The 27,289-nt window shown below is 38.0% G+C and overlaps 1 protein-coding gene and 1 long non-coding RNA gene across 3 annotated transcripts in view; one reads left to right on the forward strand and one right to left on the reverse strand.

The window, feature by feature from the left end:
- ptprn2 (protein tyrosine phosphatase receptor type N2) overlaps positions 1–27,289 on the forward strand; it is a 202,334-nt gene that overhangs the window by 26,339 nt on the left and 148,706 nt on the right. The window contains exon 2 of one of the 2 annotated variants that reach the window (XM_052561647.1): positions 3,274–3,324. The exons of the other annotated variant lie outside the window; for it this stretch is intronic. Within the exon in view, the coding sequence (XP_052417607.1) occupies positions 3,274–3,324 (51 nt within the window). The remainder of the gene's footprint in view (positions 1–3,273; positions 3,325–27,289) is intronic. 2 annotated transcript variants of the gene reach the window in all.
- Positions 16,030–17,742, reverse strand: LOC127962155 (uncharacterized). The gene is made up of 5 exons (XR_008154526.1): positions 17,643–17,742; positions 17,007–17,039; positions 16,855–16,924; positions 16,621–16,721; positions 16,030–16,189 (listed from the first exon to the last, which is right to left on the reverse strand). It is a non-coding gene; the product is annotated as an uncharacterized LOC127962155 (long non-coding RNA).

The raw sequence follows: 27,289 nt of genomic DNA on the forward strand, positions 1-27,289 counted from the left end.
ACAACCCTTCGATTGGGAGTCCAACCCTCTAACCATTAGGCCACGACTTCCCCACGACAGCATACGAATAAAAATGATGTGCCCCCATATAAGAATATTTGTAGCAAGAATAATAATAATATATATATATATATATATATATATATATATATATATATATATATATATATATATATATAATATATATATATATGATAATGTTTCATTCTGTTTTGACTTGCAATTTCAAAGAATACATTTTAACAATTCTACACTTCATTTAAATGTATGTGATCATTTAACCATTATCATGCAATCTTGTATTTATCTTGTTTATCAGATAGTGTTGTTTTCATACTGCGTGACTGTCTGGGGGTAGCATTCAGTTGCTGCTGTGTTCACATTGCACGATGGCTCGGCGACAGGGGGTTTCACATTGCATGACTTCACATTAGGAAGAATCACTTACAGCTCTGTTCAGTCCGAATCTACGTTTCACTACAAAACACAGGGAGTTGCAGGGAACAGGGATTGGGTGTTTTAATGCTGATGTTTTAATGCTGATGTTGTGGCTGGCCAAGCAAATGTTTGTGCTTGTTTCTGTATGACATAATTGTTCAAATATCTATTAAAAATTCTTATATTCTGGTCTATAACTCCTCCCCGAACTTTCCTCGGGCCTGTATTTTGGCCTCTCATTGGCTGCATATTCCGATTTCGGGCATATGTCAGTGATTCCGCGAAACCTGTGGGCTAGTAAAAAATTGGGCTAAAATCATGCAGTGTAAACTCAGCATTAGTGTTTGTCCGGTCTACTACACCCCTACGTGTCTACCCTCCTGTGGATTATTAAAAGGTCATGAAACCCCAGACTACTTTGTCTGAGATTTTAGCAGAGGTGTTTGTGTTGCACATCATAGAAAACTGGTTAATTTTAAGCTTTTTTCCACACTTTTTTCCACACAAAATCCACACTTGTGTTGACGTCACAATTTATGATGTGGCAGTGGACTATAGTACATCGATGACGCATCAGTGTCTGTTGAATTATTCATAGGACTGCATGTTCTTATTCTATGAGAAGATGCTTCGCTTAATTATTCACAACAGCATGTTTTGATTTGCTATGACAGACATTTTAGACTGTGAAATGACATTGAGCACACTAACTAAGGGAAACGTTCATAGATCAAAGAAAAGTTTTTGCTTTTTAATAATAGTTCAACACAAACACGATTCATTCACTTGGTGAGTGTAACGATTTTTACAGCTCTTTGACACAACCCATCAAAACGCTTATATAAACGCCACATAATAAGCCTTAAAAGAGGTGCAACAGTGTGTTCATATGTGACCCTGGACCACAAAACCAGTCATAAGGGTACATTTCTCAAAATTGAGATTTATACATCATTTAAAAACTGAATAAATAACCTTATAAACCTAATAAATAACCATTCAAAAATCTACAATCTGATTGTGCAAAAATATCTAAATATTGAAAAAATCACCTGTTTGTTAGTTTTGACATTTACAGTAGGACATTTACAAAATATCTTCATGGAACATAATTGTTACTTAATATCCTAATGTTTTTTGGCATAAAATAAAATTTCTATAATTTTGACCCATACAATGTTTTTTTGGCTATTTCTAGAAATATACCCCAGTGACTTTAGACTAGTTCAGACAGGAACCACTTTGGCAAGTTTACTTGAGTTTATTGAACACAATTTATCTTTGGTGGTATGGTTCCTAATGGGGGTTCTTGCTCCCAGAATAATTGAACATACAAGAGCTTTAACATTAACCCCCCGGAACCATGAGTTTAGAAATACATAACAATTAAGACTTTTAATAAAGCCTTTAAAGCAAACAGTGATAATCATGTAGATGTTGCAGTGGTACGTCTATCCTGTAGCCTGGTTATGAAGATGGGTGTCTCTTCGTAGTGAGGTCCATACCAGCTAAGATTTTTGAAGCCTTAGTGATCTGAAACAAAGAAGACGACAGCCAGAAGGTGTGCAGTAATGTGCTCATGCTTATAATGGGATGGGAGGGAGGGTTGCGAGCCATTGAGCACACAGTGCCACATATATATATGTCCCGTGTCTAATAGGAGACTGGTAGTGAATGGAGCAATTTGACAGCTGACCTCCGTGGCCTGATTGAACTAACGCTGTGCTCGATTTTGGTGGTCCGGGGTCACATATATTTTTTCAATGCAGAGTGCAAAAGGCTTTGCGTTTATAAGTGGCAGGACAGAGAGTACATCTGTCTCCAAGACTGATGGTGCGTGCCTGGGGAGTGAGCAGCGGCCAGCAGGCTTGAGAACGTTCAAACAGTCTTGATTGAGAACACTGAGTCTGCGTGGCTCGGGATTGCTGAGTGTGCATGGCTCTGGATGACAGCTATGACATGACAAGACTCTGGACGATCAGCTGTGACGGTTTTGGCAGGCTTGACGTGAGCAGGCTCTGGAATGGTGGCCATGACAGGACGAGACTCAGGAGCGGCGGCCATTTTGTGAACAGCTTCCAGGCTGGAAGCCATTTTGTGGAGAGACTTTGGGCTGCCATTTATCTTGTTAACCGCAAAACAATCATAAAAACCAGATAAACAGTCCAAAATCCAAAATACACAAAGGCAAAGACAAGGCAAGGCAAGGCAGGAATAAGTGCAGTCAAGACGGACAGTTCTGAGCTCTCGAAGTGGAACAGATACCTATTGCGAGTATTTTGGCACATGTCAGCATGACATCAGAGCAAGTTGGACATAACTTAGACATTTTTCTAACTGACATGCATGTCATTGTGTTCACTGGTGATCGGTTCAGTGCAGATCATTTCAAATGAGCCTATTTACTCAACCAATTCAGTCAACAACAGTGAATCATTTAGAAATTAAAAAGTAAGTCAATTAGTAATTTACTCAACTGATTAATTCAGCAATGGGCTCAACTGTGTGTTACCCAGAGATGCGAGAAGTTAAATATTTTTTTTATTATTATTGCTGTATAGCCACAGTATATAGCTGTTGCATCACTTAAAAGTGATAGCCATCCAGTGTTGAACAAAAGCGTATTTATTAAAAATAAGGATATTTCAAACCTTGTTTACTTCTCAAATTGAATTTCTGCTAATTAGAAGTCTGTCTTAAATGGGGTTGCATCGAGCTGCATTCCAGATATTGATCAGCAGGAACTTGATGAGCCATACAAACCGCTTTTATGAATTCCCTCAGCCATTTCAGTGGCTTTGCATTCCAATGATGAAGTTTTTTTTTCCCCCACAGGTTGTCTATTTGAAAATGAGGTATGTCAGTCGTATGAAGTCTGCATCAACGGTGAGTCATTAAAAGATTACATTTTGCACTTTCACCATTTGAAATAAATTGTTCTCATTAAAACTGCAAAAGCTAAGTCTCTTCCAAGCTGTCAACTCTGCTACCCTCTGTGTGGCTGTCTTTTATTTTATGGCTTTAAATGATATTGTGTTAGGATTCATTTTCTTTATACATGTGTCTTTATCAAACATATTCTCTTTAAAAGTCTGCACAACATATAAATGTTGCAAAACATGTAGATTATGATGGAAGAAAAAGGTGTATGTAGAAAATTTTATTTTAGGGAGAAAAGGTTAATATGAAGGTTTATTTATTTAGTGTTTAGGTCAGTGGTTCCCAAACCTCTCCTAGAAGACCCCCTGCCCTTCACATTTTGTATGGGGGCTTTCACACTGGCAGTTTAGTGCAGAATGGGGCACGGTTCGCATGAAAAATCGCTAATGTGAATGCTGTCATTGGACCCTGGTTTGCACTGGGGTACGGAACCCAAGACTACCTGGGGAAGGTGGTCTGAATTCGGTTGCTCCCGAGCTGTGGCGCGGTTCATGTGAATGTGCAAACAACACGGACTCTGGTGCGCACTTGTTCAGGAAGTAAAGTATCCCACTCATGCGTAACACTGTCGATATCAGTTTCCTCAACACAGGAGGTTGATTCCACACACTCCTAAAAGTCAAAATTAAATTAATTAAAATTAAATAAAAAAACAAACAAACAAATATATATATATATATATATATATATATATATATATATATATATATATATATATATATATATATATATATATATTATACTGTGCATGATAGCACCAAAATAAAAAAAAAATTACAACTATGCTCAGTCGCGTTGTGTTCTAAATGCGTTTTCCGTGTGCGTTTGCAATGACGTAAGGTGACTGCAAACGCACCTGGGTTCGATACTGAGTGTGAAAGCAGATTTTGGAATTTGGGACCTAAATTTATTCAGACACTTTGACCTGACCATGTTTTGCTTATGTGTTTTTTTTCTAGAACTGCTATTGCAACCTTTTCACACCATAGACTTTACAAAATTAAAGTTCTGAAGTTTTGTTTGATTGTAATCCATTACATATCTTTCTATCAACGTTATCTGATATTATCAAGATGAATTTGTTCTGACATTTTAACTCTGAGTTCTTGTAATATTTTATTACCATTTTCTGAACTATAGCCAATAAATTGATAATGTGAGAAATGTTGAAGGTGTCTGAACAAATTTTGGTTTGACTGTATATTTAATTTTACAGTGCTATTTTACATTTAATTATTTGGTTTCTATACCTGGACACTTACAAACTTGAAAAAACTTAAACACTTTGTAAATAGCACAAACAAATAAACAGAACAAACATCTGTACAAATTGAACACTTTCAAACAGGGCCCACTGGTACAACCTGCCCTCTAAACCCAGCTACGCCCCTGGTTTTATTATACTGTGTTGTAAATTAAATACAAACAATAATTAAAAACCCACATTATTTTACTCTGCTCACACTCATTCTTACCTGCCTCAGTCACATTCATATTGATGGCCCATTACAGTTGCGGCTTCAGACAATTTTGATTGGGGTTGCAATAGGGGGTCCTGGTCATTTCAAAGGGGATCTCATGAAAACCAACAAAAAATACAGTGGACACGGCTAATAACTGCATATTACTGTTACTAAACAACAAAAACAACACAGCATATCAACTAACTTACTTTGCTTTTAATTGATTAATCAATTGCAGTTTGCAAACAATATGCTCAAACTTTAAAGTGTTAGTTCACCCAAAAATGAAAATTATGTCATTAATGACTCATCCTCATGTCGTTCCAAACCCGTAAGACCTTCGTTCATCTTCGGAACACAATTTAAGATATTTTAGATTTAGTCCGGAGAGATTTTTGTCCCTCCATTGAAAGTGTATGTACGGTCTACTGTCCTTGTCCAGAAAGGTAAGAAAAACATCATCAAAGTAGTCCATGTGACATCAGAGGGTCAGTTAGAATTTGTTGAAGCATCGAAAATACATTTTGTTCCAAAAATAGCAAAAATTATGACTTTATTCAGAATTGTCTTCTCTTCTGGGTCTGTTGTGAGCGCGTAGTGATATTCAGTTCGCGAACGAATCACCGGATCTTCTTGAACCAGTTCGCCAAACGAACTGAATTGTTTGAAACAGTTTGCGTCTCCAATAAGCATTTATCCACAAATGACTTAAGCTGTTAAGGCTTAAACTTTTTTAACGTGGCTAACACTCCCTCTGAGTTAAAACAAACCAATATCCTGGAGTAATTAATTTACTTAAACAGTACACTGACTGAACTGCTGTGAAAAGAGAACTGAAGATGAACAGCGAGCCGAGCCAGATAACGAACAAAAGATTGACTCGTTCTCCAATCAATAACCGGTTGCATCAGTTTTCATATCACCAGTAGTGATGGGAAGCTCGGTTCTTTTCGGCGAATCGGTTTTCAGACAGTTTGATCAAAAAAAAAAACTGTTGAAAAAAAAAAACGGTTCACCTGTTCTTTTGCGCTCAACTTGATGTCATTGGCGATGATTGCCCTTCATTCAAGCCTTCGGTTTACCCGCGCTTATAACATTAGAACAGATCAATCACCAAAAAAAACAGTTCGGTTCAGACGCACTGTGGGTCAGTCTGCTTCACGCTGAATCACGCATGCGAAGTATCATCAGCAAATCGGTTCTCGAATTGGAATGCGTTTGACAGAACGGTTCTCGGTTCAGTGTACAAATAAATGTCGTATAAATTATTAATTATTGTTCTGCGTAGTTTGAAGAATTTTTTGTTTTATTTTTATCCCGTATATATATATTTTTTAATCAGGAAGAAGGTGGGGGGTCAAATGGGGGGAATAGGCGTCTTTTGGCAGGGTCTTGAGACCCCCCAAGACCCCCCCCCCCCCCCCCCATGGCATCGCCGGTGGCCCATTATGGGAGGACCTTTCTCTCTCAGGTGTGAATCACAAAATATTCATGGCCATTGCCACAGAAGGGCATTCTATCACAAAACATGTTTTACAAATGTTAAAACAATATGTTGTTTTCTGTGAACAGGATAATTTTGAAATCATTTTGTAACAAAAACTCTAGTCTACCACATCCATTTCTCAAAAGTTTTGTGAACAAATATTCTGTATGTGTTTTATCGCCTTATTTCAGTGATTAATTTTTTTTGTTTTTCACTAACCACACATGAACATTGTTTTCTCAAAAACACAAACATGTACATTCATGCTGCTCTTATATTATCGTAGCCCAGTTTGTGCTGAATACAGTGTTTTCAGAATTTAGCCATTAATATTTGTTTAATATACTGAAAAAAAAAAAACAGATGTCAGGGCATACCAAAACTTACTCAGGGCCCAAAAAACAACTTTAGGCCAAGAGGGTTAATTGGAATACCAATAAAGTTTGTATCATTTTTACAACTGGAAGATTGCATTCATCACACCCACCGGACACTATGAATATCTTGTTATGCCATTTGGATTATCCAACTCACCTTCTGTTTTACAAGGATTTATGAACAAGGTGTTCCAGGAGTTCCTTCATCACTTTGTGATGGTGATAGTGTAAATCGAAGACATCTTCATATACTCCCAGAATCAGGCAGAACATCATCAGCATATGGAGCAGGTCCTTCAGCATCTGAGGAAACATCACCTCTACCTCAAGTTGGAGAAGTGCGTGTTCCACCACACCACCATCATGTTCCTCAGATATTGGATCAGTCCCCAGGGTATCTAAATGGATGACAATAAGATCCAAGGCATTCATAAAGAACTCAAAGCTTTTTGGGATTCTCCAACTTCATCCCTTCAGTCTCATCACCGCTTCTCTAACTTCCATGTTCCGAGATAAGCCCAAGTCTCTGTCCTGGACATCCGAAGCCCTCAAAAGTTTTGAGAAGCTCATGTTTCTATGGTATACTGAAAAACAATGACAAGCATATAATGTTTAAAAAAATGTATTGGCAAAAATGTATAATTTGTCATTATTTACAGTGTTGACACTTGTTCTTCATAACCTCTTCAGTTCACTCTGGCATACTAGATATTAGCTTCTGTCCGAAATCCAGACTGATGGCAATCCATTCTTGCCTTATTAGTTTTTGGAGTTGATCACAATTTATGGGCTTCTGCTTGTTCACTTGCCTTTTGAGGACTTACCACAAGTTCTCTATGGGATTGAGATCCGGGGAGTTGCATGGCCATGGATCCAAAATGTCAATGTAATGATCTTCAAGCCACTTCTTTATCACATTTGCTTTGTGACATGGTGCTCCATCATGCTGGAAAATGCACGTATCATCACCAAATTGCTCATGGATCATTGGAAGAAGTCACTCTTGCAGGATGTTTGATACCATTCTTTTTTCATGGCATTGTTTTTGTGAAGAATTAGCCCACTCCCCTCGTTGAAAAGAAACCCCACACATGGATGGTCTCAGGATGCTTCACTGTTGGCATCTCACAGGACTCATGGTAGCATTTACCTTTTCTTCTCCAATCAATCAATTTCCCAGATGTGCTGATTTTGTAGCTGACTCCTCAGGATGAGATGGTCCTGGCACTTGCTGGACACTCTGGAAAGTCCTGAAGACTTCTTCTCTGCATTCAAACCTCTCTCCTTTAAGTTCTTCAAGATCCAGTAAATGGTTCTTTCAGGTGCAATATTCCTTGTAGCAATTTCCTTGCATGTGAGGCCATCTTAATGCAAAGTGATAATGGGTGCACGTGTTTCTTTGGAGGTAACCATTGCTAACAAAAACACAATGAAATGAAAATTTTGCTATTTTTAACTCTAATTAGAGCAGTCTCAGTACTATGATACGGTCTAGATCTGTGGAAATCATCACAGATACCCTTTTACTCTAAGAAGGAATATAATTGTGAGGATACTACCTTTTCTAGTATCTTGGACAGAAAAGGAAGATGCGAGATTGGTCTGTAATTAACTAGTTCTTTAAAAAAAAAAACATACTTTGTTAGTTTTAATAAATAATTTTTTTTTAAAAAATCAAGGAAATTTATCTGCCAATTTTGTCATTTTGCTGTATCTAAAACATACCGAACCGTACTGAACCGGACCGTAACACCAGTGTATCGTATCGAACCGAACCTTGAATTTGGTGAACCTTTACACCCCTAATATATATGTGTGTGTGTGTTTTGTGGGGAATGTGGCTGTATCTGCATGTTTACCATCTGTAATGGTACTGAGTACTATGTGTATGATAGTTATCAGTGTGAATGCAGTCTATATGAATAGAGTGTGATTATTGACTATAGGGCGCATCTGTATGATTACCATCTGTATTACCAGCCATCAGCATGTGCTTACTGACTGTATCAGCAGCTATTAGTGTGAATTCTGTATTTCTAGCAATCTCAGGATGTAGGATACTTGGCATACATAGCAAATTCTTTTTATCCTTATTTCTTTTTATTACTCAAAAAATATTCTTATTGTATTTTTCTAGTGCTCAAATAAATAACTTATACAATGTATACAAATATTCTGTTTATTGTTTTATAATTGAAAATCTATGCAGTGTTATATTTAATGACTAAATATAGTCACTGTCCACTGTTATTTTTAACAGAAAAGAAAGCAACGAGCTTGTAATCATGATTTATAAGTTGGAAATAGGAAGTTTCCGATAACACAAGAAGACAGCAGAGAAGCGCTAAACACAGTGGAATGAATCGTTTTGTTAACTTTGTGGTTTAATATTATGAGTCGTATGGGATGTGGCAACACACATCCCTCTCACAATATATTGTTTTACAGATCTATCGCTTTTGCCGCTCAGAAATATTCACGCAATCATGCAGCACTTATCAGAAGATCTGCACTCCGGCATGGTTAGTGCCAGGGTGCGATTTGTGAAAAAAGCAGATGATTTATTTATTATAAAAATAAATCATGAGAACATGAACTAGATGACGTCATACACTAATTAGCATATTTATGACATAAGTGCGTCGTATTGTATTGCCTCCCTATGCTCACATACTGCAATTTAATGTAGCCATTTAATTTAACTCTCAATAAAACTGTTTTTATTACTATATTTTAATGTTACTTTTGTCAGACAATGGAATGAATATTATAATGACTGAAAATGGTCCATTAAGATTACATAACCAGCTCTCAAACATTAATCTGCACTAATGAAATCAAATACACATATGTGACTGGTTGTGTGTGTGGATCAAATCACACGGAGAGCAGGTGGATGGTTACTCAAGTCTTGCTTTACTGGGTCTGGGACAGATAAAACTGGGACAAACACGACCAAAAGCTGGTTAGTGTAGGCTATCAAAGCATCAACGTTGCTCAGAAATCAGCAGTGAGAGATGTGAGACTCTGCTGGATTTACATTTTTACAGAGTGATCGTGAACATATAGTGGAATAAAATTCAAAATAAAACACATTAAAAGAAATAAAATAAATTGTCTCCGTTCTCATTACTTCACATAAATACAGAGAAACTATAACCTTAAGTAACCATCATTTTGCATATTTTTGTATAAATGAAATGCAGAGAAGGAACAACTAAAATGGCGCCGTTACTCTGTTAAGCACATGTGAGCATATGGCACGTGTTAATGCCAACACTTAATTCGGCTTATATTTTTACACAGAACATGACAAATGTGAATATAAAACATACCTGGGACAAACACGACCAAAAGCTGGTTAGTGTAGGCTATCAAAGCATCAACGTTGCTCAGAAATCTTAAATGAAATCAACAGATACGGAGTTCACAGGCAGGTTAACATACACACGCATCACATTTAATCATCGCAATTAACACATTTTGACTCTACTGACAGACAGGCAAATGAGGTAAACTTGTGTGTAATATTAAAGTCCAATCTTGCACTTGAAAATAATATAAACTCCGTTTATGACGCAGCGCTTATTGATGCGACTTACCAGAAGTGAGAGATGTGAGACTCTGCTGGTAATTTACGTAACTCCGCCCACAATATAACGCACACAAATGCGAGTGACTCAACAGCCAGCCAATGTCGAGTTTCCCCCAATTAATGCATGAATTTAACAGAATTATTTAAACTCCGTTACACATACCATAAAGTTAGTGGCTGTGCTGTGACTGATGTCGGCTATACTTGCTTGTAAAATAGAGTAAGAAGCAACAGAATATCTTTTTTTTTTGTTGCTGTTCCTCTTTACGCTCGCTGAATACAGCAGAAGCAGAGAGAGAGGTTCACGCTGGGAAAGAGAGACCTCGCACTCGTACGGCAGCACCAGAGAGTTTCAGAGACTAAATAATGATTGCCCAAAAAGTCACTAGATTTGTCGCTAGTCACTTTTTTGGAAAAAAAAGTTGCTAAATCTAGTGACAAAGCCACCAAATTAGCAACTCCACTGCTCAGCGGACCGGCTTCAACTGTCTCACAAGTGTTGATAGGCTATTACTTGTGTGGTGTAACCAATCAGATAGCGCTGTGGGTGGGACATTGAGCAAGTCTGCAGAGTGGTGAACACAGGGAGGCTGCGCAGCAGCTATATCAGAGCCAGGCAAAGTAGCGTATTTTAAAATAAAAATTGACTTTAATCAAACCACGGATCCGTGATAAGTTTTGTGATCCGTCTCGCCACTATTGTAGTAGCACTGATCACTTTGAGGGGGGGATAAATTTATCCCCACCGAGGATAAAAATAATTAAGCAGAGGCAGGGATACATTGACCAGAATGGGGGAAATCCCAGGCATTCCCCCCGGCAAATCGCACCCTGGTTAGCGCTAACACTCACTGATCTATATAGAACGGAACTGCACTCTTGCCCACCTCTTTCAACTGAGTCAGTGACTGCTAAACCGAACAATCACACTAGTCCAACGAACCAGGCTTTGGGGGTCAAACGCACTCCAGTATGGTTAAAATTTCCTAGTTTGTGCACACCCTAATTATTCTCCCGCACACACGAGTCTCTACCCGTCCATCAAGTTTTGTCCCGCACCGCACTCTACTGTGATGGGTCCCGCGACCATGCAGGTCTCTAATAGGAAGGTGCCTGTTATAATGTTATGATCGAGGCTCTGGACTCTGGACTTTCTATAAAAACGTTAATGTCCTGGCAGTGACAAATGGCTTGTTTTATATTTAATTTGATTACATTAATGTTATAGGTTGAGATTTAGGCTACAATAAATATTTAACTGCTACTATGTAAAAGGAACACTGCTGTAAAAAGCACCTTATTTGTTTAAAGATTTTGCAAACCAAATGTTATTACACTTTTGTTCATATAGCAGTAGGCCTACTTCTAAATGAAAAAAGTGCACAATACACTACTTTTGAATGCATTATTTGTTTTGTGCATAACAATGCGATCAATTGCAGATAATAATGCGAATAATCATGCTTAAAAAAATTTAATCGTTTCCCAGCACTATTTTTTTTTTAGTAGTCTCAGAAAAATGGGTTGCAGCAATCTAATTTTATCTACTAATGTTATCTACTTCAGATTTGAAATAGAAACTCATGAGACATGTGACTTTCAACCCATTACTACTTTCCAAAAACTTACTTGATGGCTTTTGTGATGAAAAGTTAAATATGTAAGTGTGGCGGGGCCGAGAGGCATGGGAACGAGGAGTGAGGCCAGGTGTAGTGATTGAAGATGAGCTGCACCTGCGCCCCACCGCTGGTATCGAGTCCCATGTAGGAGATGGAAGGATATAAAACTGGAGCGACTATAGTGAAGGACGAGAGAGGACCAGGCCTGGGACATTATTTTATGTGTTTGCTTTTTATTTATGCGCACCAGTCGTCCGTGAGGGGCTGGTGCGCCGTTTTGTGTTTATTTTGAATAATTAAAGTGATTTTTGATTGTGCGCCGGTTCCCGCCTCCTTCTTCACGATGAGTATGGAGATTTTATTATTACAGTAAGCATTTCTTTCATTTGTTCAGAGCTGCATTTAGATATATGACAATTTTCCAACCTGGTCTCATAAAAATACCTACCGTACTTATGTGCACTTCACCCTTTTTTACGCACCTTACTGAACGTTTTGCGGCAGTTTCAAAGAGAAATGTCCACTGAGTGGCGCTAAAACAGTGGTTCAAATAGTGAACCCTGGCACATTTTTATTACGTTGAAATGGGTACGTATTGCTGTATTTTTATTATATTGCTTCTGTTATGTATTGCGGTGGTTCAGAATTGAAATATCTGGTGACTTTCGCTAAAAGTTAAGGCTCTATTGTGTTGGAAATATGCTCTGCACAAAACCAAACCCTACCCAATAATGTTAACAAATGCAAATCTGATATAAAATGCATTTGTTGATGCACCCGTGCCTTTTGAGCTTACTTATATGCAGATTTGAACTGCTTTGTCGAAATGTGGTTACATGGGAATCAAACCGGAGCTCCTTGCCCCTTAAGTATGTCTCCTTACTTTGTGAGCTACCAAACAAACCTACCGCACACTGTAAAAAATTGTCCTGTAAATTAACGGTAGTATACTGGCAGCAGGGTTTCCAGCAGTGTACCGTAATTTTACAGTTTTATTACCGTTTTCTGAATTACGGCTTTTTTGTAAATTAACGGTAATATACTGGCAGCAGGGTTTCCAGCTGTGTACCGTTATTTTACAGTTTCCAGAATTACAGCTTTTCTGTAAATTAACGGTAATATACTGGCAGCAGGGTTTCCAGCTGTGTACCGTTATTTTACAGTTTTCTGAATTACAGCTTTTTTGTAAATTAACAGTAATATACTGGCAGCAAGGTTTCCAGCGGTGTACCGTAATTTTTCAGGATCATTACTGTATTCTAGTTTTTTTTTTTTCTAAACCGTAGAACTGGCAATTTTGCCAATCATTAACTTTATTAAAAATATCTGTATTTTAACAAATTCACAAACTGGCATTTCATTTATACTAAAAAGTGGCAGCAAATAGACTGAAAAGAGAAGACCAAGGGGGTATTTCTTATAGAACACTATTTATTTAAGTGCCCAACCAATAATTCAAATGCTTTCTCCAAAAAAAATAAGCAATCAAAATGGAAGAGTCAGTCTTTGTATGTGTTAGAGAAAGATGAGATGAAGAGAGAAGAAAATTAACCAATTTACAAAACAGACAATGTGCAAAATGAACCCTGCAGAAGTCTGTGGACATATTTAAACAAATTTAAGTTGACCATATAAAACACAAAACAAGCAGCCATTTTAGGTCTAGCTTTGTGCTATGAGTATGACAATGCATGGGCATGGGCTTGGAGTGTACGTTCCCCTAAAAACAGCCTTTAAGAAATGGCAAACAACTTCTGAACAAGAATCTTATTTTGGTGTAATAAGTCAAAACCTGGCAAGGATTTGTAGAACAGTCCAAGAACGTTTCAGAAGCATAAAACTGTCACCAACTCTGATGCAAGTGTAGCCAGGGAGGGGTGTAGTCTGAAACATAAAAATTGAGAAAAATCTTTTTTAAGTTAAAATAACATCAGCAGAATTTTAATAGAACGTAACAAAAAACATGTATACTGCATAATAATATAAAACATTTCAGAAACTTAGGACCCTACGATTTCCACGATGTGAAAAACATGGAGGCAATCACAGAATCAAATCATGAAAACGGAATTAGGCAAATAATGTGGATTGTCACAGAATTTGTCACATTTGTGATGAATACAATAAAATAGTGTTGTACACTAACTGAAATCGCGATGTGGATTATTGTATTAATTAATAAAAGTTGCAATATTATGTTAGAAGTTGTACTTATAATTTTTGTAAAGTTATCCAAAGGATTAATTAGCTAATCAAAAAAGGGAACACTAGATTAAAGGGGGGGGGGGGGGGGGGGGGTTGAAATGCTATTTCATGCATACTGAAGTTTTTTTACACTGTTAAAGAGTTGGATTCCCATGCTAAACATCGACAAAGTTTCAAAAATTAAGTTGTACGTTTGAACGTTTGTACGTTTGAAGGAGTATTTTTGTTCCAAAAATACTCCTTCCGGTTTGTCACAAGTTTCGGAAAGTTTTTTTCGAGTATGGCTCTGTGTGACGTTAGATGGAGCAGAATTTCCTTATATGTGTCCTAAGGCACTTCTGCCGGAAGAGCGCGTGCTCACGTATAGCGAGGCTGAGCACAGATATTCCCTGATCAGAGCGAGAGCGTCGCAAAATGTCACAAAAGAAGTGTCTTTTTGGTTGCCAGGGCAAGACAACCCTGCACAGATTACCAAAACAAAACAGCATTAAGGGACCAGTGGATGGAGTTTATTTTTACAGAGCATCAACGGAGTTGTGCAAGTGTTTTTGTTTGTTCCCTGCATTTCGAAGATGCTTGTTTTACAAACAAGGCCCAGTTTGACGACGGATTTGCGTATCGTTTATTTCTTAAGGATGATGCAATCCCAACGAAAAAGGGTCACGATCGTGTGTTGGAACCGCAGGCGGTGAGTAAAACTGCTTCAAATATCTCTGCCTCCTTGTTAGTGTGTCCGCCTCCCATGCCGAGACCCGGGTTCGAGCCCCGCTCGGAGCGAGTCGTTGCTGCTGCTGCTCTCGTTCAGTTTCAGCCTCAGGATCTGATTCTGGATCATAAATAAACGGCTGAATCTGACTGTTAACCATGGTTTGTTTTGGATGATGTTTTTTTTTTCCTCACGCTAATGTCACAACTTCCAAACGCTCTCAATGCAAAAGCTCCACCCACACGTCACATTAGTTTACAGAAAAGATAATCAATAGTTGCAGCTCTATCCCACATACACACACAAAAAAAAAAAATCAAGTGTCTTCACATCAATCCTTCAAAATAAAGGTTCGGTCTAATGTGATGTGATTGTGACGGAAATATATCACTTTTGTACAGTAGAATATGTCATTTTCAAAGTAATATAATAATACAAATAAGAATTATAGTAATAAAAATAAAAATAATCATTAAAAATGATGTTTAAGGAATAATTACACAATTGTTATTCCATGTTTTAATTGTAACAGGAATAAAAATGGAATTTGAGAATAAAACGTATTTCTAAAATGTATTTTAACCATTAAGATGTAATTTGAAAAAGTTAAAACAAAACAAAAAAAATCATAAAACATATTTACTTAATTTCTTCATGAGTGTTAAGTTAAATATTAAGCAGACTTTGAGCAACATTAGTGGACCAACTAAACTGATTAATAGTGTGCATGTACTCAAAAAAAAATAAAAAATAAAAAAATTCATGGTTTTAATAAAATCATTATATTATTTCAACCTCGAATTTTTTTTGTGTGTTTGAATAGTTTTTGTGTAACCTGGGACAGAACAGTCGCAACAACATAGGGGTTGTAATGAGTGCGGACTGTATCCTCTTCAGGGTAGTTCTCAGTGCCACTGACGACTTTTTTTTGGGTCAAATATAGGTTTGTGGATTTTATTTATAAAACCGTTTCTTTGCTGTAAATTATTTTATTTTATGTAATGCAAACTACAGGGACGCAACGTTAGTAACCAAAATGAGTCACACCAGTCTTCTTCAACTAACTACTTTTAGATGTTGATTTTTTTTTTTTTGTTAAACAAGTTTAAATGTGAGAAATATTCTGTGTGTGTAAACTGTGAAATCAGTTGTATTAAGAACTGTATTTAATGAAAATGTATGTGTAACTTCACTTGCCTAGATGAAGTCCCATTTGAAGTCCATTCGATTTTTTTGTAGAGTGGCAACCTTTGGATTGACTGTAGTGGACTTCTTATTCACCACCTTCCCCGTCTTCTTGGAGACTACCTTGCCTCGGCAGGTCTTTGAGCCTCTTTCTGGGTTTATTCCATAGAATCATCTGAGGAAAGTTGCATTACACATTACCGAAGTGTATAATAACCATTTTTCAAAATTCTGATTAATTAATTTGGTTTAGAATTTAGATTAATTTTGTAAAACTTTATAATAAGTATAAAGTAATAAGGCACTTATAAATCATTTGCAAACGATCTATATATATATATTCTGACTCGTTTGGATTTAATGTGGATCTACATGCCTTTCTCCTATTTTCTCCGTGTCTGGCATGCGAATAAAACCACATTTGACAGTGTTTCAGATGATGAACTGAAAAAACTGAAATGGAAGAACACAAGTAGAACACAGGAGAAAGGTTGAGGTAACTAGTTTGCAAATAATTTATTACTTTACTACTGCATACTTATTATAAAGTGTTACCACAGATTCTAAGAGAGTGATTAAAACATACGCAAAAAGGAAAACACTTACCTTTGAAAAAACTCTAACGTGCAACAAGCCGCCTCTTGATACTGCAGGTTGAAGATGTAGTGCACAGCAAACACTGTTGCAACTGCAGTCAAAAATGTTGACTGAACACTCACAAAAAAAAAAAAGAAAAAAAAGAAGCAATTTTAACAATTGTGCACAACAGCAATGTTAACAATTTTAGATCTCAGCCATCAGTAAATGTTTCTTCTTCATCATGTGCAATGACACACTAACCCAGCAAAATCAGATGAGGATTGGCAGGTAGACTGAGTGTCTTCTCAACCTCAGATGCAGATGCTGCAACCTGTAGAGAACACATAATACACAAATAATAATATTACATAATATAATGTGGTGAAGTGGAAAGAAGAAAATTAAATACTTACATCTGCATGTGAAACCAGTCCATCTTCATGTTCCTGGAAGTGGGACATTAACGTTAGAATCTTGACAAGCAGGTGTACCATATCTTTGTTCTCATCCTGGGACATCCTCCAACTTTTCATTAAAAACACTTAAAAATATTCTGTCTACTGCTCTCTCCTCTTCCTCTTCCTCTTTTTCTAACTCTCTCTCTCTCTCTCTCACACACACACACACACACACACACACACTCACACACTCACTCTCTCTCTCACACACACACGTTCGAATATATTTAGATTACACTCTAACTAGTTTTAGATACGACTTATATTGAAAGACTAATGTGTCACTCCGAAAAAAACAAACGTTTCTCACCATAACGTTAACGCTACTCTTTCCATCTATCCAGTCAAGTGCTCATGCAAAAGGCGATGAGTTTATGCTTCCTAAGTAAAATTAAGTTTACAGGCCTATTTTCGATTTCCCAATATATAAGGATAATATATAAGTTACCAACTTTATACGCACCTAACTTAGCAACATTAATGCAAATAAAACAAATCCTCCATTTTAAACTACACTGGGTTGGCGCCAATGCAAAATGTAAATATAATTGTGCAAATAAGTGTTTCAGAAAATCAGGAAAACACACTTACTTCATATCCTCGTTATCTGCAATCTGTAATCGAGATTATATTTGAGATAATATCCGTTTTATTCACAGAGACTTTTCTCTGGTATCTGTCTATGGGTATCAGACGCTAACCGTTGTTCCCCTCCCCCACCGATCACGTGCTCCTCTTCTAAAGTTGCCAAATATGTTCAATTCATATCCAATTAAATAATCAGCGAACGCAAGTATTTTATATTTAACTATTTACAAGTTTAACATTTACAGGATTTTACACCAGGAAAAAAAAAACGATGCAAATCCTTCACAAACACACTCATACACACTTAACTTTCAGGAGAAATTTGTAAAAATTGCATACATGCTAGTTCACCGTCTTGGCAAGATTTGTCAAAGGTAAATTCAAATATTGTGCCCACATTAAAAAAAACGCTGCAGTTTAAGATAAAAATTTATTCAGACTTTGATCTGCTTACCTGTAAATGAGCCTCAACTTGAGATGAAATCCATAAAACTTTGACTGAAACCATGCTCCTCCACGCGTCAGCTTACTCAGCTAGCCTTTGGTTCCCCCGCTCCCACCGATCACGTGTGCATTTACGGTAAGACACCGTAATTTTAGAAAACAGTTCAGTACTGTATATTTACGCTGTTAATATGCTGTAAATTTACAGAAATTTTTTACAGTGCATATGAAAACTCATAGATATGAAGCTGAATGCTAACATTCAAAAGCATCAGTTTTCAAATCTCCCAGCATATTAATATTGTTTTGAAGTCATAACATGATATTCTTCAAATAATTGTGCTAAATTATGCTTTATTTAACGAAAGTTTTACTGCCTCTAGTGTTCATATATTTTGGAAACTGCAACATATGTACATATTGGTACATATTTCGCATCTCGCTAAAAAGTGCACCCAGGTACATTTATGCCACGAGACCAGGTTGCAATTTTCTCTTCATGTGGAATGCATTTAAAGCTCAAACAAGATAAGAACCATTTAAAAGTCATTCACTTCAATTAAACAAATGCAGCGAAGAGTGAAAACCCAAGTACTCTGGGAGTGCTATCAAACCTTAGGACATATGAGGGAAATATCCCAAGGACTGCCAGGGGACTTTTATCTCCCCTCAGTTTCTTTCTCCATCCTTTGCTTTGTGTTGTTGCACAATCTGTTCTCTTGAGAATTATTTGGAGTGACAAGATTTATTTTTGGTGGATGGACTGCTTATCCACTCTTTTAAACAGAGACATAAAATTAATCTTTAGATTGAACGTGCTTGATCCTGCTGCCATTATCTTTATACCTTTTGAAGTTTGCTCACCTCATCTCACCAGCAGAGGCGAACCAAGATGAAGTAGGGGCCCCAGGTAAGATTAAAATGATGATAAATGATAAAACATAGAATACTGATTTTTTTATTTATTATTATTTATATAAAATAAAGTTACTATGTGAAATTTAAACCACCAGTAGCTGGCAGGAAGTCACTGTTAATAAGTAAGTCATTGCAATTGAACTGAATCATAAATGTTTGATTCATTAACCTATGAATAAACTAAACATTTTGAATTGTTACCTCAATGTGTTTCTTCTGACTTTTTTATATGTGATGTTATACGCATTTGTTTTGAAATCTCTCACTAAGAGACAAACAGAATGAGCCTCAACAGCGCGTCCTTGATACCGGAAATATACTATTCATTAACAATCTTTGTTTACATTGAAGGCTAATAAAAAAAGAAGAATTATCGTGTTTCGATGCCTTGCTGGTAATTATTATTATTATTATACACTTATGTTTTAATGAGGATATTTGTCCAGACAGGCAAAAAAAAAAAATATATATATATATTTTATAATTATAAAATTATAAAAATCTAGCTATAGCTATAAGGCTTATTAGCTGTAGATTGACCTAGGTTATTATTATTATTATTGAGAACATTGCGATTCTCTCTGATGATGCAGTAACTTACGGGGGAGAAAAAAAAATCTTCGCCCTGTCAGTCATTTTAGGTCCGTCAGACCAGATATTTGAGTGGTAATGTGACCAAAAATATTTAAGACCCATTGAATCTGAATTTATGACATTTTATGACTTTTTAAGGCATTTCATTATGAAAACGTTATTTAATAATTTTTAAGGACCCGCAGTCACCCTGGACGCAGGTGATGCCCAGCAAACACATAACGTTCCCCTAACATTAGTTTTTGGTTCCCGTTTTTTTTTTTTGGGGGGGGAACCAAATACTAACATTAGGGAAACATTCTTTTTAGGTTATATTTCTTGTAACCATAAAATAACGTTCCAAGAACGTTGCAGGATGGTTATTTTTATAATAACCTGAAAATACCTTATAGAGAATGTTCCCTAATGGTTATTCTCAGGTTATTTTTATAGCCCTATAAAACTTTCCAATGAAAATGTCACAGATTTTAATGTATAATGACCTATACAGAGCCATGAAATTCATTTAATGCAGCATTTATAAAAATACAGACAATAGATCAATCAAAACGCGATTTAAATTATAATAATACTCACAGAATTAAAAAATTAACAGATATTTTTTGTTTTACTGGCTGATTGACTTGCTCTTTTATCGATCTCTTTATTAAATTGTAACTTAAAATTAATGTAATTATGAGAGTAAATATGATTTAGGAGGGATTTAAAATGCCTAACTGAAGAGAACATGATGTTGAGCGAGAGGATTTTGTTTATGGATCAAAAGAAGGTCCCACTGCACAAACTGTAATGTTACACTTTAGTGGTAAGAATGAATTTACTGATATCCTGCTTTAAGACAAACTTTGTGTTAAATTCATTTTTATTTGGTGCTGAAGAAATGTAAAATCTGGGTAATGTATCCGTAATCTTACATATTAATGGACAGATATTTAATTTTACATATGATAGTTGATGTACTCCGATTATTACTTAAACAATAGATAAAAACAAGATGTGGTTTTCATAATACTGATTAGGTGTCCATATCATTTCCATGCCACTTAGATGCAATAGATTTACCAACACAACACCTGCTCATGCTACCTGCAGACATTCAGAGAAGATTTCTCAGCTGACAATGCAGAGCAGTCAGGAGACAGGAAGTTGGTGGTGGACCCTGTATTTTGGCATGAGTTAGAACAGCCTGCAGCTGAACAGAAAGAAAGAAAGAAAGAAAGAAACCCCCCAGAAAGACACAAGTTGGTAGAGAAAACATTGAGCTCTAGTGGACTGTTAAGATCATTCAGAATGAGGTGGAACAGTCTGAGAATTAATTTAATAGACAGTGCATAAACAGTCAGAGCATTGAAATTTTGACAGATTCAGTGCTTTTTATTCTCTGTAGTTTGTCATTGAGCCCTTAAAATGTTATTTCCCCCAAATAATAAAATGTGTAGCCCATAAGACTTCAGTACAGCTTCGGAAAAAAAACACACACAAATAAACTGCGTCAAGCAATAATGGTTAAGATATTAGATGTGCTTTAAACATGTGCAGTGATCTACGTTTTTATGTAAAATAAATAAAATAAAATAAAAATTACATTAAATCTGTTCATCCTATTGTATCATATCCAAAAGACTTTGGTTAAATGACTTTATTAACAGTGTATGGATAGCCTTTTATGCTCACTTAATGTACCTTTTGAAATGTCTAAGTTTTGGGTCAGAGGAGGGTCAGAAATCCCTTAGGACTTCATTAGAAATATCTTCACTTGTGTTTTTGAAGATGAAGGCTAGTCTTATAACAATTATGATTTACAACGACATGATGATGTTTGGAAGAACTTCCTCTTTAAGGTGTATGAAGGTGTCAGGGAACATACTATTTAGATGCTTAAAATAAGCATCTAGTGTTGGTGGTGAAAGGAAGTGCTAGTTATGAACTGACAGATGCCTATTGTACACACATAATAGAGTAAAGTTATTTGACTGCTGTTTACAAGGTATTTGGGGCTAGATTGAGCACTTTGAGAAGGAACAAATCACTAGAGTGGCAGAAGTTTTATTTAGTAGGTATTTATTGGCAAATAACCTAGAACTGCATCTAAGTCACTGTTCACTGAGTAATCAGTGTTTTCGCACTATACAGATTTCCTGCTAATTTCTTTGGCAGTGTCTGTACAGACATTCACGGAGACTGCTGCGCTATTATCAGCCGCTTGTGCTTGCCAGTCTATTATTGTTGTTTTAATCAGTTTCAGATTCGCTTTTCCTTAAATGTCATGTGTAAATGAAACCAGCTCTGATTATTTGCCTGTTGTAACAGTCAGATGGTTTGTTCTCATCTTTAGTGGGTGGTTCTTGGCTAGAATAAGCTGTTAAGTGGACCAGACTTTACACCGGTAGTCAAAAGTCTGGCTCTGTGAGACTAGGAAGTGTTTAAGAGCACCAGGCAGCATTTGAGTGGGTGTATTTTATTGTCACATCATATTCTTCTACTGTATGCTTGAATTATACTTGAGATAGAAGATTACACCAACATTGACTACTGTGAATATGTACTTGACAGTAGTTTCTAAGTAACTCTGAGGATGTGCCTGTGATAAAGCACAATTTGATAAATATGTGATTATCAAGGACTTGAACTCTGAAAGCATTGTGTGGACATCAATAAAAGCTTTATTCAGTAACAATTTAATTCAAATAAAATTGTGTTGCTGTCAGAGCAGTTAGTTCTTCTTTTTATATATATGCTGTATTTTTACAGTACTTTTAAATAGGTCATATGATGCGATTTAAATTTCTCCTTTTTCTTTTTAGTGATACAAGCTCTTAGTGCATGAAGAAGATCTTTAAAGTTGCAAAGACTAAAGTCTCAAATCCAAAAAGATATTCTTGATCAAAGTTAAGACTCAAACACGGCCCCCACATCTCTACATTACTATGAGCAAGTATTTGCGTTATGCTGCCCAAATGTTCACACAAAGAAAGAATGTGTGTCTTCAGTAACTGCACACAGTTAGTGTTGAAGCAGCCATATCACCCGTAGATGCATTAAGGCATCTTTAAGATTACAGCAACGCATTTTATGGATGACCGTTTCGTGAACCTAGGAGCAAAGGTAATTCTGACTTTGCTACGACAATCTGGTGCTTCTGAATCAGCTACTGTAAGTCTGTTTTGTTATTAAAGTATTTGCTACTGACTGTTCAAATGCTGAGTTTTGTGCGTTGTGTATGTGTGTGTGTATGTGTGTGTGTTTGTGTGTGTGTGTGTGTGTGAGAGAGAGAGAGAGAGATAGAGAGAGAGAGACAGGGTCACACAGTGGAGTCAGCTGTCTTAACCATCCATGGCTTGTGTACTGCAAACACATACGAGCTTCATCACTGTGTCTGTCACGTGACTCTGTTCCTCTTTCGGCTTGAACTGATGGTAAAACTAAAGACATTATTAACTGTCATTACATTTATTTTGAAAGATGAGGCTCATGATTATGGAAAGGGGCATTACATTTACAACAAGTGCTTGCGATGTTTGGCCAATCACAATGCACTAGGTCAGTTGGCCAATCAGAGCAGACTGCACTTGTCGGAAGGAGGGACATAGGGGACCTACAATGTAAAAAGGTGGGACATAGGGGACCTACAATGATGTGCAGTATTTGAAAAATAATATGTTTTTTAACATTAAAGCATGTCAACATAATCTGTTACTCCAAATGACACGAAATAATTATCTTTAAAAAACATCATATGACCCCTTTAAAAGTGAGTTTTAAAAAATACTGAAAATGTTACAATTTATGAGCCAGCAACTGTTAGTATTAATCTTTACTTTCCCCCAACATTCAACAAATACCATAATATGGACATGAGTTGGCTTCCAGTCAGATAACACAACAGTTATTTATGGCACGTCAATTCAGATCTCTAATAATGCTGGAAAAATGCCAGAAAAATTTGCCTAAACACATTTTTTACAGAGCATTTCAGTTTTGATTTATTTGTTCTTGTTGAGCAGCCAGCTATTGATCCTCTGTGATCTGTCCTCCACTGAATGATAATTACACACTCAGATCATCCATAAAGTAGAGTACAGTATCTGAAAACATTTTACTATCAAGGGGAATCATATTAGGATGTTAATGTTAAAAATTTAAATCAAATACATACAGTGTAATATGACAGAATTTTTATTTCCAACAGTGTGTTTTGAGACATGCTACAGTATGTGCCGGAAATTTTCATCGCCCTTATTTCACCACTTCCTGTCCACTGCAATATTTCTGGCTTAATGAAAAAGCTTTTCTCAAAGGAAGAAGTTGACAAGTTAAATTATTTAAATGAAGAATGCAGGAATATTTTAACTAACAGTACAATTCATGGGACATTCACAGAGGCCATTATTTACTTCTGCCATTAAATAGTATTCCTGTCTCTGTAAAGGGTAAGTGACTGATGGCTTGACTGTGGGTGCCCAAGGTTTTTAGAAAATATACAAACTCACAGGAAAGCTGCCAATTAGTCCCTCTGGGCCTCGACCAATTAGACCATTCTTCCCAGAGACGATTGAGCATTCAAAAAAGAGATATAAAATGTCTAGCAGCCCCACCCCAGTGCCTTTCTTTCCGGAAGTGCATGATGAGCTCACAAAGTCGTGGACGGCACCTTTTACTGCCAGAAACTGGCCAGTGGGCTCCTCCTCCCTCATCACCCTTGATGGCGGTGCAGCGAAGGGGTATTCGGGAATCCTGTCGGTGAAGCGTGCGGTAGCTATGCAATTGTGTCCTAAGTCCGTCTCCTCCTGGCATGGAGACCCGTTGCTTCCTTCCCGGGCCTGTAGGCACTCGCCTGGTCTGACTGGCAGTGCCTATGTGGCTTGCGGGGAAGCTGCTTCTGCCTTACACGCCATGGCATTACTGCAGGTGCACCAGGCTAAAGCACTGAAGGACCTGCACAAGGGTGCTCACGACCCAAAAGTTCTAAAGGAACTCACCTTGCGCTCCGAGCGACGAAGGTTTCCCTGGGTCGTGTGATGTCCACTCTTGTGGTTCTTGGTTGCACAGAAGCAGACTGAGGCGGTCCGACACATCCTGCCCCAACGCGCAGCTGCTGCCTCCGCCCGTCCACCGGCTGCAGTGCCCCAGCCTGCTCGTTGCAGAGGGCAGCCCCCTGCATCCACCTCGCTCCCGCGCCGCATCTGCAGCAGCCTCCAAGTAGTGCCATAGAGCTGGGTGCAGGCAGGCTGCCCCTCCCGTCCTGGCCCCTGTCACACCTGGTAGTGAGCAAAAGAGTAAGGGGCCCCCGGGACGGGTGACCCAGAGAGAGGTAGCTGCTTTGGTGAAGGCACCTCTCCCTCCCCTGGAGGAGGGCCAGGCGGAGAATCTGGAAATCTTGATGAGAGAGCAGTGCGCACTGCGAGTGCGAGTATGGCTTTGGTTCCGCTGGTCCCGCTTGTATGGTTTTTAAGCCGTACAAGCTACCCAGCTCTTCTCACTGGCTTATGCAGACCATCAGCCTCAGCTATGCGATTCAGTTCGCCGGTGTCCCCCCAAGTTCAGCGGTATCTGCTTCACTACTGTGAAAGCATCCGATGCCCCTGTTTTGCGGGAAGAGATCGCAGTCCAACTAGCGAAGGAGGAGATAGAGCCGGTCCCTCCAGCTGATATGAGGACAGGGTTTTACAGCCCTTGCTACATTGTACCCAAAAGAAAGTGGTGGGTTATGACCGATCTTGGATCTGCAAGTTTTGAATTGGGCCCTCCAGTGGCTACCGTTCAAGATGTTGACACAGAAACGCATTTTTGGGTGCATCCATCCCCAAGATTGGTTTGCAGCGATCGACCTGAAGGATGCGTACTTCCATGTATCCATCCATCCGCGTCACAGACCTCTTCTGTAGTCTGCATTCCAAGCATATCAGTACAAGGTCCTGCCCTTCGAGCTGTCCCTGTCTCCCTGTGTCATCATGGAGGCAGCTCTTGTTCCCCTTAGAGAGTTCCCCTTAGAGTGTTCGCATTCTCAACTATCTAGACGATTCCCCGTACTAGTGCTCCTCGCGACAGCCCCTCCGTGGCCAATTCCTCTGAGGAAGGATCTACTGACCTTTGGAAACTCCATGTCTGGTCCCTGGATGGGACGCGGAGGTTCTAGGTGACCTACCCCAAGAAGTAGTGAACACCATCACTTCGGCAAGAGCACCGTCTACGAGACACACTTACGCGCTTATCTAATAAGGAGTTAATTGAGGCAAATATATAGTTAATGGTTAGTTAATAGTGTGAATTGGACCCGAAAATAAAGTGTGACTGTTTCTTTCATTGAAAACTCTGCTCCTGCTTGCACTGGCCTCCATCAAGAGGGTAGGGGACCTGCATGCATTTTCAGTCGACGATTCATGCCTAAGAGTTTGGGCCGGCTGACGCCCAGGTAATCCTGAGGCCCTGGCCTGGCTACGTGCCCATGGTTCCCACTACACCCTTCAAAGACCAAGTGGTGAACCTGCAAGTGCTGCCCCTGGAGGAGGCAGACACAGCCCTGGCTTTGCTCTGTCCCGTCCAAGCATTGAGATGCTACGTAGACCGGACACAAAGCTTCAGGACCTCAGACCAGCTCTTTGTCTGTTATGGAGGCCGGCAGAAGGGGAGTGCCATCTCTAAGCAGAGGATGGCCCACTGGATTGGGGATGCCATAGCCCTGGCTTATCAGGCTCAGGGTGTGCCCTGCCTGTTCAGGATCCAAGCTCACTCAACTGGAAGTGTTTCATCCTCCTGGGTGCTGGCTCGTGGCACCTCACTGACAGATATTTTTTTTAGAGCTGTGGGCTATACACATACGAGTACCGCTTAGGTCTCAATATGGAACGCGGCCTTCTATGGTTCTCACGGATTTATAGTTCCGCCAAGTGCAGCTGCCAAGGGTGATGGAGGATCTCAACAGGGTCTACAGTACGGACACTCTGGAGCAGTTTAAGCAAGTCAGTTAGTGTCGTTGGTGTCAAATGGTTAATGTTTATCCTCTTTGCAAAACATGGTTTAAAGTTTTAATTATTTTGTGTGTTTTTTGTTCTGTTCAAAACAAGAAGCCAGGCTTGTGAAATGAAATGATTATTTTGGCTTCATTGTAACCTGAGCTCACACTAACACTGTGTGAAAAGAAGTCCTCATAAGGCCTTGTATCTATTTTAAACTTGCTCAGTTGCAAGAATGCAGAAATGGAATAACAAAAGAAACAGTAAGGGAACAACTGCCTGAAAAATGAAAACACAAACTGTATTCTACATTGTGATGCAGGTGATATGAAATTGTAATCATTATGGTGACATTATACTGCCTGAACTGAGATGTATTTCTAGTCAGCAAAAGGCAAAGGACCTTTGGATCCAATCATTAGAAGGAACCTTTGTGTAATATGCAATATTTTGTTGCTTTGGTCTTAGGTTGTAACAGAGGTTTTTTTATTTCATATTGAAAAATACTGAAAAAAAAAACGCTTCATAGAAAAGTAACACCAACACCAACTTATACATACTTCACTGCAGATTGGATTTCTCTTTTAGATGCCCACTTACTTGTATTTAAAAAAAAATGAATCTGTCATGAAAAAAGCATTAATTTGTTTTTGTATTTTTATTTAAATTATTAGAATATTGTAATGGCCAACTTATATAGTATTATAGCCAAGGTGATATATTTTGGCAAGATTCAGGATT

The sequence above is a fragment of the Carassius gibelio genome, chromosome B7 (genome assembly GCF_023724105.1).
Source record: "Carassius gibelio isolate Cgi1373 ecotype wild population from Czech Republic chromosome B7, carGib1.2-hapl.c, whole genome shotgun sequence".
NCBI lineage: Eukaryota > Metazoa > Chordata > Actinopteri > Cypriniformes > Cyprinidae > Carassius > Carassius gibelio.